A 17,616-nucleotide genomic window follows, 5' to 3' on the forward strand; every position below is an offset into this window, starting at 1 on the left:
GGGAGCAGGATGCCCCAAAGGGTCTGGGGGACAAGTAGGAGGGGCAGGACGAGTGCCACAGGTATGGGTTTCTCTGCCTGGAAGAGGATACACAGGTGAATGTCCAGGGGGGTGTAGATGTGTACTTGCATGTGTGTGCAAGTGTGTGGGTGGCTGCTGGGAGTGTATTTTGGGTTTGCGTAAGGCTGTGTGTTTGTGTATGTGTATGTGTGTGGGCTGGGAGCCGCCAGGACAGAGCAGTGATTGTGCCCAGGCCTTTCCTGCCCCTCGGTGCCCGCCCGCCATGACTTTGGCTGTGCCTGGCTCCATGAAAGGGACAGTGTGTTCCTGGAGGGTTGCTACCCCTCCCGCCCAGCACCCATCCACCCGAGAGGTTTGCTGAAGGTGGAGAATCCCACAGCTTCCCACCCTTCCTGCCCACGAACAGGGCGCTGCTGTCTGGACCCAGGGTGGGTGCTCCATCCCTCTTCCTGAGAGGAGGGCTGGGGGCACAGAAGGAGTCTGTGTCCGTCCCCACTGTGGCCCTTTCTTACACAGGGGGATGAAGCCTAGGCCAAGGTCCCCCAACAAGCCACCCTCTGGCACAGAATGGGTTATGCTGGCATCTCCTGGCTCTCCCTGGACCACACCTAGGATGTTTGTGAATGGGGACCTGGTCCCTGTCCCTGGGGGACCCCAAACATGAGGCTTCCTTCCATCATGGCGCTCAACCCTCTGCCTATCAGCAGGATTTTGGCCTCTCAGGCTCCCCATTCCCTCCCAGGCTGGCCAGGGGCAGGGTCTCAAGCATGAGTGCCTTTCCAGTCTTGGGGTTGCTGCAGACCCTGCTCCTTCTGGGTCCTCAGAACCCCTGGGGCTGGCCAGTCTTTCTCTCTCCCCATCTCTGTCCCACATCTCTCTTGTCTCTGCCTCTGCTTTTCCTCTCCTTTCCCTCTCTTGGTCTTTGGCCCCCCTCTTCCCTCTGTCCCATCCCGGCTGTAACTGGAAGTACCACCCTTGCCCCAGAACAGTCCAGAGAGCCATACTTGCCTCCCCAGCCCTGGGACCCTCACTCCTTGGTGATGGGTTCCACAACATCAGAGTTCTCTGTGGCCCTTGCCTGCAGTAGGGTACTTGGCTTCCACTTACCAGACAGACAAACTGAGGATCCAGGGGAGAAGCAATCTGACAGAGAGAAGCAGAAAGCCTGCAGCTCCTGGCCTTGCCACCTGTTGGAGCCCTGCCTGCCTGGGCACCCCACCCACCCCAGGCAGTCAATCTCTGTGTGCTCCCTCCCACCACATTCCTGGTTGCCTGGGAGCAGCCAGGCGGCCCCAGAGCTGGCCTGCGTCATGGGCAGCAGCAGCATTCCTGGGTGTCTGCTGCTGCCTGACTTTATAAGGGAGAAAGTTTGGGAGCCCAGAGCTGCCCGCAGGATGGCCGGTAGAAAGTGCCCGGCCCGACAGTCAAGGGTGGGTGGGGGAGACCTGGACACGAGGATGTAGGGAAGGTACATCCAGTGGTACCGAGGTGGAGCAGGAGGTGAGAGACGGATGGGGAGAGACTTGGGAACCATTATTCATTCATTCATCCATTCACGCACAAATATAATAATGTAGTGACGGGGATGGAAGAGGAGAACTAACCTGGGAGATACAGAAAGCCTGAGAAAGACAGTAAAAGTGAGAATGAGAAATAAAGACCCCCTCCTCCACAAAGACTGAACTCAGGGATCCAGAGGGAGGTCTGAGGAAGGAGATGGGGGAGGAAAAACCAAGAGAGACAGAAAAGGCAGGATGTTGGCAGTGAGCCTGCTGCTGTGTACAGGATGGAGGAGAGTGAGGAGGGGGCACCCCACCAGCCAGCTGCGGAGGGAGGGGGCAAAGCTGGGCTTTTCCACCGTAGCCTCTTGGGGTTTGGCACCAGGGGTGACAGATCCTGGTTCCAGATCCCGGCCCTGAGTAGGCAGCGGTGAGGCTGGGAGAGCCCCCCCTGAGGGAGTCTGACGGGGGGGCTGTGGGGTGGGATGTTCCGGGAGGGCCAAGGCAGGGATGAAGGGCTCTCTGTTTCCCCTCGTGTGTGTGTGTGTGTGTGTGTGTGTGTGTGTGTGTGTGTGTGTGTGTGTGTGTGTGTGTGTGTGTGTGTGTGTGTGTGTGTGTGTGTGTGTGTGGCCCACCTGCGGGCTGAATGCCGGCCCTGTGTGAGAGCAGGGATGGGCCTGGGGCTCTGTCCCCGTCACCCAGGCCCTCTGGACCTCAGGCCTGATCCCCTCTTCTCATTCCTCCAAGGGACTTGCTTTTTCTTTACCAGCACTCTGCCACCAAGCCAGGGGACCTCTGAGGAGGGTGGGGTGGAAAGTTCCCTCTGATTTACAACCAGAGCTTCAGCTCCCAGGACAGCCGGTGAGGCTGATGCTCCCTACACAGCTCCCGCCCATTTCAGGGTTGGGAAAGCAAATATTCTGAGATGAGAGCTCAGCCCCACAGAACACTGCAGACTCCTGAATGGCCACAGTGGGCTGCATGTGGGCCTGAGTGTGAATGAGTGCAGGGCAGCACCCCGCGTCACAGCGGGTCGAGGTGAGCATGGGCAGGTGAGGATCCGGTGTGGTGGGCCCAGTCTGGCTCTGGGTACTGGACCATGACTCCCTGGCCACGCCTGCCTCCCTGGGCTCTGGGGCAAGGGAGAAGCGGTCACTGCATCTATTCAGGTGTCTGCCCCTCGCTCAGCATGTTCCATAGCCCCCCAAGGCTCAACCCTCCCAAACTGAGCTATGACCTTCTACCAAGCCTGTTACCACTGAAGGTAATGGGGGAAAGTTACGGGGATGACTTCAGGTCAGACCAAAGGGGCAACATAACCTGCCCTTGGTGGTGACACAGGGGTCATACAGCCAAGGCTAGATGGCTCACTACCTGCCAGGGCTGGCTGCCTGAGAGAGGCTCACACACCTGCAGACCCACTGTGCTCACGACGCTGGCTCTCCTACCCACTGATTCCAGACCAGGGAGTAACCCGGAGGCCTACCAACCACCGGCTCCTCTCCTGCCCTGTGAGCCACAGCCATAGGAACAACGGTAGGTTAGTTCAAAATCACATGGGACTTAAAGAAGCAGTCTTCCTCTTGGGAGACAAAAGCTGTCTCAGTAGAGAGCAGGAACGTCAGGCCCTGTCTGACCACCTCCCCGTCTCAACACTACGAAGACCTCGCTGGGGTCAAGATGGCCCCATCCCTTCTCGCTCCAAGAACTCTTGAGCCCTGAGACTCACTCTTGGGGTACTTGACCTCTTTGGTTGCCTTTCTGGTTCCTTGCAAGGCCAAGGAGGCCAGGGAAGGACAACAGTTTCCTTAGCTATTAGCTGAGCCCTGACTCTGGTCACTGGTCTCAGCTACTGGCCCTCTAACCAAGCATCCGGAGGCCACCCATGCTGAGTGGCATACACTGGGGAACATTTCCAATTCAGGGATCCCCTCTGGAAGGTGAGTACCCCTGGAGAGGAAGCAGGGAACGGGTGGGGTGGGAGATGCTGAGCTTGGTCCACAGACATCGACAGGGGCAGGGTTGGTGCCCTGGGATCCCAGCCACATGTTCCAACCCTGGGGCCACGTGGGACACACAGGAAGTGGGAGGGAAAATGAGAGGTTTTGCTGGAAGAAGCAGCCCAGAGTCCACCCAGGCTGGAGGGCAGGGGCGTGGAGGAAGCAGGGCCCTCAATGGAGTCTTTGTGGAGGCCCTGCTATTCCCCAGGGTGGGGCTGTTGTGGCATGGAGCAATTCCGAGCGGCTTTTCCTTGCCTTATAATTTTCCTCCTTATAGGGCAGCTGAGTGGATTTCTATGCCCTTTTCCGCATCCCGTTCCTTCCAGCTTTCTTGGCCCCAGAAGCAAGGGGGGATCCTCATCTCAGTAGGCCCAGGCTGAGGTAGGGGTCCTGGCAGGGAAGAAGCAGAGTGAAAGACCCTCGCCTGGCATGGGTCTGCAGTCCCCCACTGCAACAGGGGCCTTGGGAAGCTGCTCCCATTTTACTGGTGAGGAAACTGAGGGTCAAAGATGGCAGTCATCTGTGTTAGGGCCTAAAGATGAGCAGCTGCAAGCTGGGATTCGAGCCCCTGTGCGTGTGGCTCCAGAGCTGAGTGCTGTGGGTTCAGGGAGGGGTGTGTGCACACAGAAGCAGGGAGGGTGGGTGGGGGGTTGGTTGCTGCCTGTGAATCGGAAGTGGAGCATCTGTGGCTGGCCCCAGCGGGAGGAGGGTGTGAGAGCTGGCCTCCTGCCTGGGAAGACACACTTTTTTCCCTTCCTTTCCGGTCCTCAGTCCTCAGTCCTCAGGGGCTCCCTCTCTCAGGGTCGGGGGTGGAGGTGGGAGGGAGTGAGGAAGGGAGGGGAAAGCATCTGCTTTCGATGGGTGGTTTGGCAGCTGGCCTTTCCCAGTGTGGCTGGATAGGGTCTGGTCTGGGGCTGGCCAGATCAGGGAGGGACCTTCTTCAAGGCTGGCTGCAGATGGCACATTCCAGAAACCACTAACAGTGCTACCCATGCCCACGGGGATCTTTGAGGTGAGAGATGAGGGTGGAGAGGCAGGGGGTGTGGGCTCTGCCCAGGGTGAGAAGCCTGCTCTCTGATGGGCCAGCCCCTCTCTTGGGCAGAAGCCAGAGGTGGGACGCCTGTTGCTCATCTCCAAGTCTCCCCATCACTCTGGGATGAGAAACCGCTAAGGGCAGGGCTGCTGGGGAGATGTCTCAGGGCTTCCCCCAGCCTGGCAGGCTGGCCTTGGAGACAGTGAGTGTGCGAGCTGGGATGGGGGATAGTGGAAGCAATGACTGTGGGTTTGGACAGAAGCCTGGACGAATTTGGCACAGATTGTGCTCAACAGGCTGTGTGCCTTGGAGAAGCCACAGCCATCTGTGCCTCAGTTCCCCCATCTGAAATATAGGAAAGAGGGGTGGGATGACCCCACAGACAGAAGTCCCACATCCAGGAGACTGGGGGAAGTAGAGGCTTGGGTCAGGGATCATCCCCCCAACACACACACACACACACACACACACACACACACACACACACACACACACACCTGGCCCCTGGCCAGCCCAGCCCAGCAGGAAAGGGCTGGTGGGGAGGTGTGATCACTACAGTGGGTTCAGCACAGCCACCTCTGGGCTGAGGGGCCACGGGCCTGGCTAGACTGGAGGCTCTTGAGGACAGGAACCAGGGCCTGTAACTCGGGGCCAGTGCATCTGCCATCCAGGAGGCCCGTACACATGTACCAACAGATGAAACATGAGCACCTAAGGGAATACAAGGATCAAATGGTGGTGACATTTGCCCCATAGGAGGGATTTTCTAACAGCATTGCTGTCTGACAGCAGCCAGGCAGAGAAGCAAGCTCCTGGCACTGGTGCTGTGCCAGCAGAAGTGTGTGGCCTAGGAAACCACAGTGTCCTTGCTGGTGGCCTCTGTGCTAACCAGGTTCTGCCAGAGATCCCCAGACTGAGACCCCCCCGGCCCCTGCTCCACTGCTGGGCAGGCCTGACTCCTCTTGGAATAGTTCCTTGCCTAGTACCCTCATCTGACAACTCCGCAGACCCCTTCAGTCCGTCAGCACCCACTGAGCTGTGCCCCACCTCTGCCACCCTCTCTCCAGCCCACCTCTTCTCCCCTGATCTCAGGCACTGCCTCTTTGCTATCGTACCCATATCTCTGTCTCAAGCACCAAGTCTCCAGGGCTCTGGGCCTGCCTGCCAATGCCCTCTAGACGTCTACACCGGGAACATCTATAGGAACCCCCAAACCCAAGCCCACCCGCTCAAGCCAGACTCAGTATCATGTCTCCTCCAACCGGCTCACCACCCAGTGAAGGCCCCACACGCACTCACCTCTGGGCAGAAATCTGAAAGTTGCTCTAACCCCCTCCCTCTTCCTGACCATGAATGAATGTTCCCTCCATTCAGCTCCATTACTTGTCCTTCAAGTCTGTCTCTCCCTCTTGCTTCTCTGTGCCGTCCCACAAGACACATGGTCACCATCCCTTGCTGCCTCCCTTTGCTAACTGCAGCCACAGTTAACCTAAACTGAGGTGCTCCATCCTCCTTCCTTGCCTGGATGCCTTCGATGGCTCCCCAGTGCCCCACCATCAAGCCCCAGCCCTCTGGTGTGGCACTGAAGGTGCTGGGTGACCTTGCCCCTGCCCTGCCAGGCTTTCCTGTTCACTCCTTTGAACACCCCACGTGCCAGCCTCACCAGACCTTGGGCTGTTTTCTATCCACACCTAACAGGTCCCCATTCTGGCCTTCGCTCAGGCTGGGCCTTTCGCCCAGCAAGCTCTTCTCTCCTTTTTGCCTGTGAAATGCCCTCATGCCCCTTCAGGGAAGCAGTCCTCCCCCATCCTTCCCCATAGCTCCTTCTCCGCATCTGGGGTGCAAAGAGACTCAACCGTGGCTTGGGGAGTTGTGTGACTGTCACCTCTCTCTGTTAACACTGTGAGCCTCAAAGGGACAAGACTGGTGACGGGAGCTGGCAAGATAGGAGGGAGGGGCCCAACGGGGCAGGAGGGGTGCCACATTCCCTGGCTGACCCAGCAGGGAGGGGCTGCACCTGGGAGCTTGCCCCAGCTCTGCGCCTCACTGTTCTTACCTCCAGGCTTCTTTCAGTCCTCCTCTGCCCTCCAGGGCCTGCAGTGGGGGTGGGGGGTGGGGAGGTAGGGGGTGGGGTGAGGCTGGACACCATGGCTGGGGCGGAGTGGGGCACTGTCCTAGCCAGGGAGCGCTTTTCTGGGCCTGTGGTGACAGTCTGGTGCTTGTTTTTAAAGAAAATAGAATCAGAACACCTATTTATAGCTGGAGGCCATAGCCACAGACAGGAGATGGATGGGGTTTGAGGCTGCGCAGGCTCCCGCTCAGGCAGGGGCTGAGGGTGGAGCCATTCCCAGGCCCCCTGCCCCCCTTTCTCAGCCCCCAAGGAAGTGCCTGTGGGATCCTGACATTCCCTGGGACAGGATGTAGCCTGCGCTTTGGGGCAGGGGAAGGAGGGGACTTGGGTGAGGAGGATGGAAATTTTCTCTCAGAATCGGTCCCTGGGGCCCAGAGTCCTTTGTGGGAATGGGTGGAGGTGAGGGTGTGTTACATGTCTGCAAGGCATAGGAGGCAGAGAAGGACCTCTGGGGGTGCGGGTACCGCCCGCCAGCGGACTGGGTAAAGGAGAGAACAGGGCAGCCAGAGAGAGACGCAGGGATGGGGAGAGAGAGATGGAGAGACAGCCTTGGGGAGGACACAGAGACAGGCAGGGGTCCGGGGAGAGAGATCTGCAGCCCAGCGGATGCCCTGAATAGAGAGGAGATAGATGAAGCAAGGGGAGATCTGAAGTGGGGTTTCCGTCCCACAGAAAGTCTTCACAGTGCTCTGGGCAGACTGGTCAGTCTGAGTTGGATCCAGGTGAGAAAGGGCAAGAATTAGGCATCTCTGTGGCCTGTACCCAAGAAGGCCAGGCCTTGCCTACTCCTCCTACCCCCAGGACCTGGAGACCCTCTGTTCCCAGCAATCTAATGCTGGGAGGCCCAGGTCCATTTGGAGGCAAAGCAAAGCTGTGGGGGCAGAGCCGATGCACACGGGCTTCATCGCCAAGATCGTGGAAAGACTGTCCTGGACAGAGCGGGCAGGGCAGTTCCAGGACTGCTGGGGACAGGTCTGGGCTCTGACTTGCTAGGAGGTGAATTCCCCGGGCCTGGAGGAGTTACAGGCTGAGGCTATGGCCTGGGCTCACACCTGCTGCCAGCCTCTATTCAGACCCCTCCATTCCCTTGGTTGTGCCGTTAGGGGCTGTGGGGTGGCTACAGCCTGGGGCACGTGTCATGGAGCTACAGCCACAACCGGTGACTCAGACAGTTAAAAAAAGGAGCAGCTTTGAGCAGTGACTCAACTGGCTCTGGAGGGGCTGGGTGGGTCTGGCTGGTACAAGATGGGGTGACTGGGTTTATTTTTGGTAGGGTGGGGCCGGGGCTGGGGGTGGGGGTGGAAGAGGGGAACTGGGGGTGGAGAGGAGCCGCTGCTCTCATCCTAGGAGAGCCCCAGGGCTCCGTGCCAACTTAGGAAAACAGTTTCTTGATGCCAGAGAGCTCTGGCAGGCTGGGCCGCCTCTCAGCCCTGTTCTGAGCCTAGCCTGCCTTGCTGTGTGGACCCAGATAAGCAGCCAGCTCTCTCTGGATAGAAGCAGAGATCTTTGTCCTTCTTCCAAGAGGCTTGAGTCAGAATTTTAGAGCTGACCTTGGAGAACGAAGATCCTACCCAGAGGCCCAGAGACGGACAGAGGTCTGCCCAAGGCCACACAGCAGGGCCAGATATCCCTAGGGCTGCCATTACACATTTGGCTCAGGTCCCTACAATATCTCTTCTATCCCAGGGCTGTCAACAGTTGGAGGGATGGGCTCCCACTTGAGTACCTGCCCCTGGAGAGGCTCAGCTGGGCTCCAGATGAGTGTCCAGAAACACATGGGCACCAGTTGTCCAGAGATGGAGACTCAGCCGGGGGCAGGAGCCTGGATTCTATTAGCACACATCTGGGGAGCTGACCAGTCTTTGCCCAATAGTCTATTCAGAAGGTTACCTCTCTGGGGGTGAAAGCAGAGGATGCCCCCACACTGGGATCTTGACTTGGGGGCCCAGGCTTTTTATCCAGAGTGTCCTTCCAGTTGGCACTCTCCGAGGCTGCTCACCCCACTCTGTAGCCATTTCCCGAGACTCACTTCTCCTCACCTCCACCAACTCTGATCTTACGCATGGACTCAGGCATCACCAACACCCCTGATGGGTCCAAGCAGCCCAGGATAGAGAGAATCCCTCAGTCCTTCGTTCTAGTTCCTGCTCCTCATGATGCAGCCACTACTGCTTAATGAGTGGTGGTAAAAGCCCCATGGGAGCTTCATGGGAGCCGTCTCACATCACTGGGCCCTGGCCTCCAGCCCCTACCTCCAGAGGGGCCCCTGAAGGGTGGGCAGAGAGCAGAGAAAAGACAGGCTTCTAGGCTCCCCATCCTATAAAAGGTCCCGAGGCCTGCTCCTTCTCTTGATCCCCACCCATCTGCTCTTGGGACAGGGTCTGAGTTTCATTTGGTCATTTGTTCAACAGATTGATTGTGCTACGTTCTGGCATAACCATCTCCATCCAAGGGACCGTTAGGCTTTGGGGTGGGGCTGCAAGGGGCTGTTCTGCTTCTCCTCACACAGGAGAGGTGTGTGGACCTCAGCCCAGTGAGTCAGTCAGATGCAGGACCCACCCCCACCCCCCTTTCTGAAGGGTCCTGGGCTGGCAGGCAGAGGCTGGCTTGACAGGTCCCCTGGGAGCCTGCCTCCCCCTTTCCGTGTCACTTCGTCCCACACAGACCCTCTCCAATCCTCTGCTTTGGAAACTTTCTCAAAGATTCCTAAGCAGGAACCACCCCCCACCTGTCCCCCACCACCATTGCTGGGCCTGCCCCACTCCAGAAGAAGATGGGAATAACAGAATAACAGCAACCTCAGGACCAGGCACCTACTGAGTATTTACTCCAGGCAAAGGGCTTTAATCCCCAACACACATAGGAGGTAGGAATTATTTATCCCATTTCAGAGAGGAGATAACTGAGGCTCAGAAAGGCCAGGTCACCGGTATCAAGTTGTAGGGCTGGAATTAAATTCTAAGCTCTCTAACACCATGTTCTTTTCCACCATGAGCCTGGCCTCCTGTCTCCCCCAGACCTGTAGAGGTTCCAGGATCTGAGGACTCAGAGGAGGGAGAGGTGGGGCCTGAGTCAGGACTGAGGGGCGGGAGGGAAGCTTACTCTTAGCTGCTCCAAGACGCCCAAAAAGGGTGATTCGTTCCTGCCCTCACCACGGTGAGAAGTGTGTGTGTGTGTGTGTGTGTCTGGGCCAGAGGCCTGCCTGGCTGGCCTCCAGCTGTCGGAGAGCTAGACTTGCCCCAGTCACTGTGCACAAGGGAAGGGGCAGGGAGGGCTGGTGTCGTGGGAATCAGCATCCTGGGCCCATTGATATTTATAGCTGTCCCTCCTGAAATGTGTGTGTGGGGCTGCTCTTAGGTGGGAACGGAAGTTGGTCGCCTCTCCTCCACCCCCTCTCCATCTTCCCAGAGAGAAGGATGGCCCAGGCTAGAGGCCCTGGCGTGGTGGTGGAGCTGGAAGCTGTGTGTCCTCAGCTGGGGGCTTCCCCCAGGCTTCTGGCTCTGTGGGTGGACACTCTCTTTGCTAGGCCCTGAGCCAGGCTTCTGAGAACACTATGTGTGTGTGTGTGTGTGTGTGTGTGTGTGTTTGCAAGCATGTGTCTGCACACACATGTACGTACACCTACTGGGTGTCATGCTGAAGGAGGTCACAGAACAGGGGCAGAGGCCAGATGAAGGTAGGGGGAGAAAGGCCTGTAATCTCACAGAGATGGAAGGCAGGGCCCCAGAAGGGGGGCATACCAGGCTATAGGCCTGAATAATCAATGGTTGGAAAAGCCTCCCAGGGGTGGTGATGCTGGAGCTGGACCTTGAAGGATGGAGAGAAAAAAAGAAGAGCAGTTGAAAGCAACAGCTTGGGCAAAGGTGGAAGGGTGCCAGGGATTATGGATTATTATCTGATGGTCTAGTTCATCAGCCAGCCTGTGGGACACAGCATCACCTTGAATGTGGAGGCTGATCTACTTGGGGGAGAGAGGGCCCAGCCACAGCCATGGTGTCTTTGGGCCTGCAGTCAGGTGGCACCATGAGGCTGCTGTCTACCTGGATACTCAGGAGTGTCCCATTTGGTTCCGAGAGGGACAGGAATGGGATGCTGGGGTAGGAGAGGCCGGTCCCCAGGCCTGGCTGGGAGGAAGCTGGGACTACATTCTGCTCCCTGCCTTCAGGCCCCCAGACTTTGCTCTACCTGGGGAAGGACATCTTCCAGGAGCCATTGATATCAATTTTGATCTGAATTCTTTGAAAGCCAGGAAGTCCTTTCTTGTATGTGACCTGACTCTCCCCTGCTCTCAGTATGTTTTAACTCAAAGCAATTAATTGGTTTTCAAGCCTTTTTTTTAAGCCACAGAACACTTTATCAAAACTGTATCTCACATAAAACACCGATCTGTAAACAAATGTTCATGAGACTGCTATGCATGAATCAGGGTGGTGCAAGCATCCCGTATTCCCAGATATGGGAATGTAAAGCCCCAGAGCACCTTGGACACAGTCTGAAAACCCCTGGTTGGCTCAGTGATCTCTATGCCCCTTGTGGGCCCAGTCCTGGTTGCAGCAAGACAGTGGAGACCTCAGAGAAAAGTAGATGGGAGGTCTGCCCTCGGGGAGCTGCTGGTCCTGTGGGAGAGGCCACACCCAAACCAGGGTACAAGGATAAACAGCAGAGAGGTCTACTCCCTACCCTAAGGATTTGCTGTGTGACTCTGAGAAAATAGCTGCCCTTCTCTGGGCCCTGGTTTCCCTATGAACCATGGGGGGCTGGCCTGGGCTGGGGAGTCTCTGCAGTGAGGTCTGGGAGGGGAGGCTGCCTTACTGACCCACCATGACACTTAAACCGCACGAGAGACACACACTGAAACGGTTTAGCATGAGCAGTGGTGGGAGGCCTGGCTAATGCACGTCAGAGCTGGCAGGGCTGGCTCTTCTGCAGGCGGGGAGCGGCAAGGGCATGGGCAGGACCTGAGTGGGAGGAAGGAATGGTCAACAGGAGAGGCACTGTCCAGAACATGAGTGAGCCAGGCCACCAAGCCACCTTGACGGCAGCCCCAGAGCCACTACCCTACATTTGAGACAGATGGGGCTTCATTTGCCACCCCAGCTGTCGGTGGAGGAGTGGTGGGCTTCCTTGAAGAAGATCTGCTTATGCTGTGAGGAAGTGGGGAGGGTTTGGAAAGGTAGGGGGCACTTGCTGAAGGGGTCTGCAGAGATGGAAACAGAGATCTGGGGTCCTCAGGGACCTGTCTCTCTCCTGAAGACCTGTCTCCCTCCTCTGCTGGGGGCCTGAGTCCACTGGTCGGTGGCTGCCCACCTGGCCTGATCTGGGAAAGGCGGCTGTTGTTGGGGTGAGTGAGAACACCATGGCCTGTGTACCCAGAGAGGGACCTGAGGCCAGTCCTTCTTGTTCTCAGAGCCTCAGTTTCCTCATCTGTAAAATGGGGAATGTTTCTTGACTTATAGGGCTGCTGTGTGAAGCTGTAGGACAACATGGTTAGTGCCCCCCACGGGGTATCTCTGGAGGTAGGAGCTCTTTTATAAGAGAACTCCATCCTCTCCCCTATTTGGAGTCACAGACCCTCCCGAGAAGCAGAGAGCCAGGAGCCCCTACCCCAGGGAGAATCCAAGTACAAAATTGTTCATACAAATTCGGTTCATTCAAAAATTACTCATACGCACTCAGTAATAATGGTAATACAATACTTTTGAAACACACCCTAAGCCTGCACCTGGAGGAGGAGTCTTAACTCTGGAAGGCTCTACAGAACTGGACCCATGCTGGGTCAGGGGCATGTTGGAGGCCAAAAGGGAGCTGGATGGGGCCAGGAGTCTGCGGCAAGGCAGTAAAGGAGCGGAGGGACCTGGAAGGGAGCAGGCTCAAGTCCCAGAACCCAAAGGCCCCCTTGTTTATTTGCTCTTGGCACTGAATAGGAGCCCCAGCGCAGCTCAGTACTCCCTGCCCCCATCTTGTCCTCACCTCCTTCCCTGAAGGCCCCACCCAGCCCAGGTCTGTGAGCACCGCTAGTCGTGTGCACGGTTGCGCGGGCTCACATCTGTGTGCGCCAGTGAGTGTGTAGTCAGGGCTATTTCCAACTCCCCCTCCCCTGCCCGCCCCCTCCTGGGCAGCACGCCCAGTTCCTCACACCCCACTCCCCTCCGGCCCTTCATCAGCCGCCTGGCCCACCTGGCGCAGCCCCCTCCTCGGGCCCCCCAGGCAGGCAGCACTGAAAGGCTCTTGTTGTCCTGACTGGGCAGGCGGGTGAATGTTGGGAGCGGGGGCTCAGTTATACTTGGTCTGGAACAGCTTTTTCAGAGTCCGGGGGCACCGGGCCTAGGGCCCTGGCCCCTGCCCTGCTCTAGAGGGCTGGGGCAGTGTATGTACACACACAGACACACACAAGGCTGAGAGGCTGTCTCCAGCACCACTCGTTCCCCCAGACCATCCTCAGAGGCAACAGAACCTACCCTGGTTCAATTCCTTGCACCTGAGGCTCCCCTGTCCCCACCCCAGCCATGCTCTCTAAGACACCCCCATAAGTTCAGAGCCCTCACCCAGATTACATAGGAACCCTCTCTGCCAGCTACTCCCACCTGAGTCCCATGTGAGCCCCTCGCCTTCTGCCTTTCAAAGTCAGCTATGCCAGGCAGGGAAGAGGTATGGGAGCCACTGACACTGCATGCTCTGTGCTCACTCTGACCTCCCAGATTTGCTTGTGCTGTACCCCCTGGCTGGAAGCACATCAGCTCAAACCCAATCTCCCCAATGCCTGTGGCTCTGCTGGACCTCCCACAGGGCTTAGAAGGGGCTGGACATCACACTTATCATCCACACTGGCACAGGGGCCAAGTCTAGCTGCCCACGCAGGCGGGGAGCTCCCACAAAGTGGGACTAGGGGCGCTTGTTGGGCAGCTGGGCTTCTCTGTGGGTTACAGCACTTTGCTTCCTCCCTGGGTCCTCAGTTTCCCTGTCTGTGCAATTGGAAGGTTGGCCCAGATGGTCTCCAAAGGTGCTTGATTCTCAGGTCCCATGACCTGGATGCCCTGGAATGTTGATGAGTGCAGCGAAAGCATCCCAGTGTGCCTCACTCTGGTACCTGAGACCTGGGGGGCCTTTGGGGCTAGGGGTGTCCAAGAGGGGTGGGAGTGATACCTTCCTCGGTAGGGGCTGTCTCTATTGCAGAGACCAGGACGGGGGAAAGAGGGGACATGGCCTGGGGACAGAGGTGGGCTCTTGGAGGGGAGCTCTGCCCGTGAGGGGGACAGGATACTAGCTCGCCCACCCCCTCACTGCTTCCAAATCCCTCCTAAGGGCTGGGGTCAGCTTGATGTTATAAAACCCCACTGGCACCATGTCGCTCTCCTCTCTAAAGGCTTCGCTGGCTCCCCACTGCCAATAGGGTATAGGCTGTGGACTGCATTTTTTCATCTCAGGTTTCTGTGCCCCAGCCCAGTGGCTCTTCTGGCTTGTGCTCAAAATATATATACCTTCCAGCCAGGCTGCTGGAACTCCTTATCTCAACCTCCCTCTACTCATACCCCCTCAGAGCCTTTGCTCATTGAGCCCTCGCCTGGAGTTCTGACCCCCTTCCCATCCTCCAAGGCTTGGCTCAAGGATCACCCTCTGCCCCGCCCCAGCTTGCCTCTGAATTTCTCTTCACTATTCTCCTCATCCGGATCTTTGCAGACACGATAGGAATTGCTGTTTGAGTTTTAATTTGCTTTTCTGCCTCCTGAATGAGTCCAAGTCCAGCCTATGCATTTCTGTGCACTCCTGGCTGCCCAGCACAATGTCTGCACACTGTTGATGCTGAGAAGGTATTTGAGAATGGCTCTCAGTTGAAGCCCAAGGAGGTGGGTACCGGAGTCCCTCCCTTGGCTGAAGGCTGGGCAAGCAGACCTCTCTAGTCAGCTCAGATGCCCCCTTCCTATCTCTCTAGAAGCCCAGCCCACAACCCAGGCCCTGAGACCTTGAAGGATGGGGTCCCTGGGGACAGGAACAGGGGGCCTGGGGATCCAGCTCTGACTCACCCCACTGGGGGGGCCTCCCCTGACTCATTTCCCTTTTGGGTGCCTCGTGATTACTGTCCATTCTAACTGGCTTCCCCATCTAATGGGGAGAGGGGTGTGGCCTAGGTCCCTGGAAGGGAGACTCAGGCCCTTCATCTGCTCAAACTTGTTCTTGGGAATGGTCCTGAAAGATGTAGGCTGAAGCACTGATTCATACATACATGGGTAGTAATGACTGATGGGCCCTGAGGCCACAGTTCTTATGGCATAACTAGACTGTTCCTTAACTAAGGGAAGAATGCCATAATGGTGGGATTTCTGGCATTGCCATAGTGACGGATACATCCCAGCACCTCTCAGACGGCAGTCTCTGCTGGAGTCAAGCACCAATGCCTGGGACAGGGAGGTGTGGCAGGGGGGTGCCCAGAGCTGTCTGAGGGGCACAGGATGTCTGAGGAGCACCAGCCCTGCCTCTAGGAGGCTGAAGAGTGGGTGGTCCTGTCTGTCACTAACTAGGCCTTCTCAGTGAGGAGAGAGGAGAGAGAAGACAGGAGGGGGAGGAGGAGGCCAGGAGGAAGGTGGTGGTGAAGAGGCCAGACAGAAAATGCACCCGGGGACAAGGGGAACAGCAGAAGAGCTGGGGCGCAGCTGGAGGAGACCCCAGAAGGCTGGGGTGCTTGTGGGGCCCCACACGGCGGGGGGCAGGGTGGCTTCCTTCCCATTTCACGCCTTGCAGCACTCCCCCTTCCTTGCCTGGGTGTCTGAGGTGGGGGACTCTCTTCTCACCGTCACTACGTGTCCTTTGGGCACCAATTCAGTCATAGAAAGCCTGCTGGGCACAGGGAGCCCAGGCGGCACTGGGGTGTCTCCACTGGGTCTAGTGAACAATCCTGCACAGAGCCACACCCTAGGGAAGTGACCCTGGGGCCAACCTCAGATAACCAGAGCCCACATGACCCCCTAGATCGAGAGTCATGGCTGGGGGTCCTGCATCCCCTGGGGGTGGAGTGGTACTGCCAGAAACCCCAGCCTGAGGTGGCAGAAGTGCAGTCCCCTCGTTTCCTAGCCTGGGGGTCACTTCTGGGTCCTCCTGTCCCCTTCCTCTAACTAAGAAACCCTCCACAGCTCTTGCCAGTCTAGGTCGGCGTCTCAGGCCCCTCACTCACCTGTGGATGCTGGTCCCACCAACATAGCGAAGGTCAGAGCCAGGATGAGGGCGGGGGCTGAGAGCAGCAGCCGCGGGCCCGAGCGCATCGCGGCGGGCTGGGCAGCGGGACTGGTGAGGAGCGGACTTCGGAGCCTGGAGCGTGGACGCCAGAGTCTCGAGTTGAGAGAACTGGCGCGGGCTGGGGCTCCGGGCGTCCCGCCGCCTACTTAACACGGGGGCGGGGCAGGCGCCGACCGGCGCTGTCCTGTCTGCCCCCCACCCCTAGTCTTCTTAAAGGGCCCGTGCTGGGCTGCTCCTCCCCGTCAGGGCTCAGGGGACCCTTACAGCTCGATCAGTCCCAGGCTCCACCTTAGAGATTTGGGACAAAATCCCAGAGGAGCCCAGACCCCCTGGGCTCTGGCGCAAGGGCTCCCGGAGAGCTCCGCTGGGAGATGTGAGCTGAGCTAGTCCCCTCACTTCTCTGCCCTCTGCTGTCTCCAGGGTTGTGGCAGGGGCGTCCTCACGCCAGGCCTAGGAGGAAGGACAGATGCCCTCTACCCCACAGACTGCTTTTGGGCTGCTTTGCCTCTGAAATCTCTGCAGGACGCCATTTGGACAGAGAAGCACCAGCCTGAGGTTCTACACCGCTCTGTGCCCACTGGCATTGCAACCTTGACAGGGCCTCAGTTTCCCAGTCTGTGAAGGAGAGATGTTCTAGAGTCTCCCACAAGGCAGGAGGGATTCTCAACTCCCTGGTATCATTTAGTTGCCTCTAACTAATCCTGCAAGGTGGGTGACAACACTCCTGCCCACACTTTATGGATGGGGAAGCTGGCTCAGAGCTGGAAGTGGTTCTTGCAAGGTCCCCAGATGGAGAGTAGGTCCCTGGCCACATGGGACCAGAACCCCAGGCTGCCTGACTCCTGAATCTGGCTGTTTCAACTTCCTGGGCTGCCTCCTGGAAATCTGACCCTGGATTTAGCATCTACCTAACAGCTTCAGGCTGGGGTCCTGCTCCTCTTGGTTCCCTCCCAGGCAACAATATCAGCCTTGTCCCAAGCAGGAGAAAGGGCAATATCGCAGAGCATCCAGCACCTAGAGGCTCTGCCTGCGTTCTGGCTAGCCCCAGCATCAGCGGTGCCTGGCTTCGGTTTCTCTGTCCAGTGAATGGGTGGAAGAGTACCCCTGGAGTGTTTCCCCCTCCTTTCCTCCATCAGAATCTCTGTCACACCTTTCCTCCATCAGAATCTCTGTCACACCTGCCTGCTTCAGCCCATCCCCAACCCCATCCCACCACTTGCTGTCTCCCCAGCCTCTCCCCTTGCCTGATGACACAGTCCTACCATGGGTACAGCCCTTCAGAGTTTGCAACAAAATTGTGCCCCGTTTTGCAAATGAAGAAACTGAGGCTGAGGAAGATTAAGGGACTTGAGCAAGTCTACACAGCTGCAAAGAGGTGGAGCCAGGTCTTTGACCCCAAGCCCAGTGCTCTTACTACCACAGCACAGTGGTAACCGGGGATCTGGGTTCAAATCCCAGCTCTCCTGCTTAGCTATCCAACCTTGAGCAAGTCACTTCACTTCTCTGTAGTTCAGTTTCCTCATCTGTAAAATTGGCTTTGTGAGGATTAAATGCTTTTAAAAAAAATAAATTTATTTATTTATTTTTGGCCGCATTGGGTCTTCGTTGCTGTGCGTGGGCTTTCTCTAGTTGCGGCTAGCGGGGGCTACTCTTTCGTTGTGGTGCACAGGCTTCTCACCGCGGTGGCTTTTCTTTGTTGCATGG

At 57.5% G+C, this 17,616-nt stretch overlaps 1 protein-coding gene across 2 annotated transcripts in view; it reads right to left on the reverse strand.

Moving 5' to 3' along the window:
• CSPG4 (chondroitin sulfate proteoglycan 4) overlaps positions 1 to 16,038 on the reverse strand; it is a 35,849-nt gene extending 19,811 nt beyond the window's left edge. Inside the window, exon 1 of one of the 2 annotated variants that reach the window (XM_059058873.2) lies at positions 15,851 to 16,038. In XM_059058873.2, the coding sequence (XP_058914856.1) occupies positions 15,851 to 15,938 (88 nt within the window). In that variant the 5' untranslated portion in view covers positions 15,939 to 16,038. Of the gene's footprint in view, positions 1 to 6,609; positions 6,649 to 15,850 lie in introns of those variants that run through there. The other variant, XM_067029380.1, reaches the window with a different exon arrangement.
• Between the last annotated feature and the right edge of the window lie 1,578 nt (positions 16,039 to 17,616).

Source organism: Kogia breviceps, chromosome 3 (assembly GCF_026419965.1).
Source record: "Kogia breviceps isolate mKogBre1 chromosome 3, mKogBre1 haplotype 1, whole genome shotgun sequence".
Lineage (NCBI taxonomy): Eukaryota > Metazoa > Chordata > Mammalia > Artiodactyla > Physeteridae > Kogia > Kogia breviceps.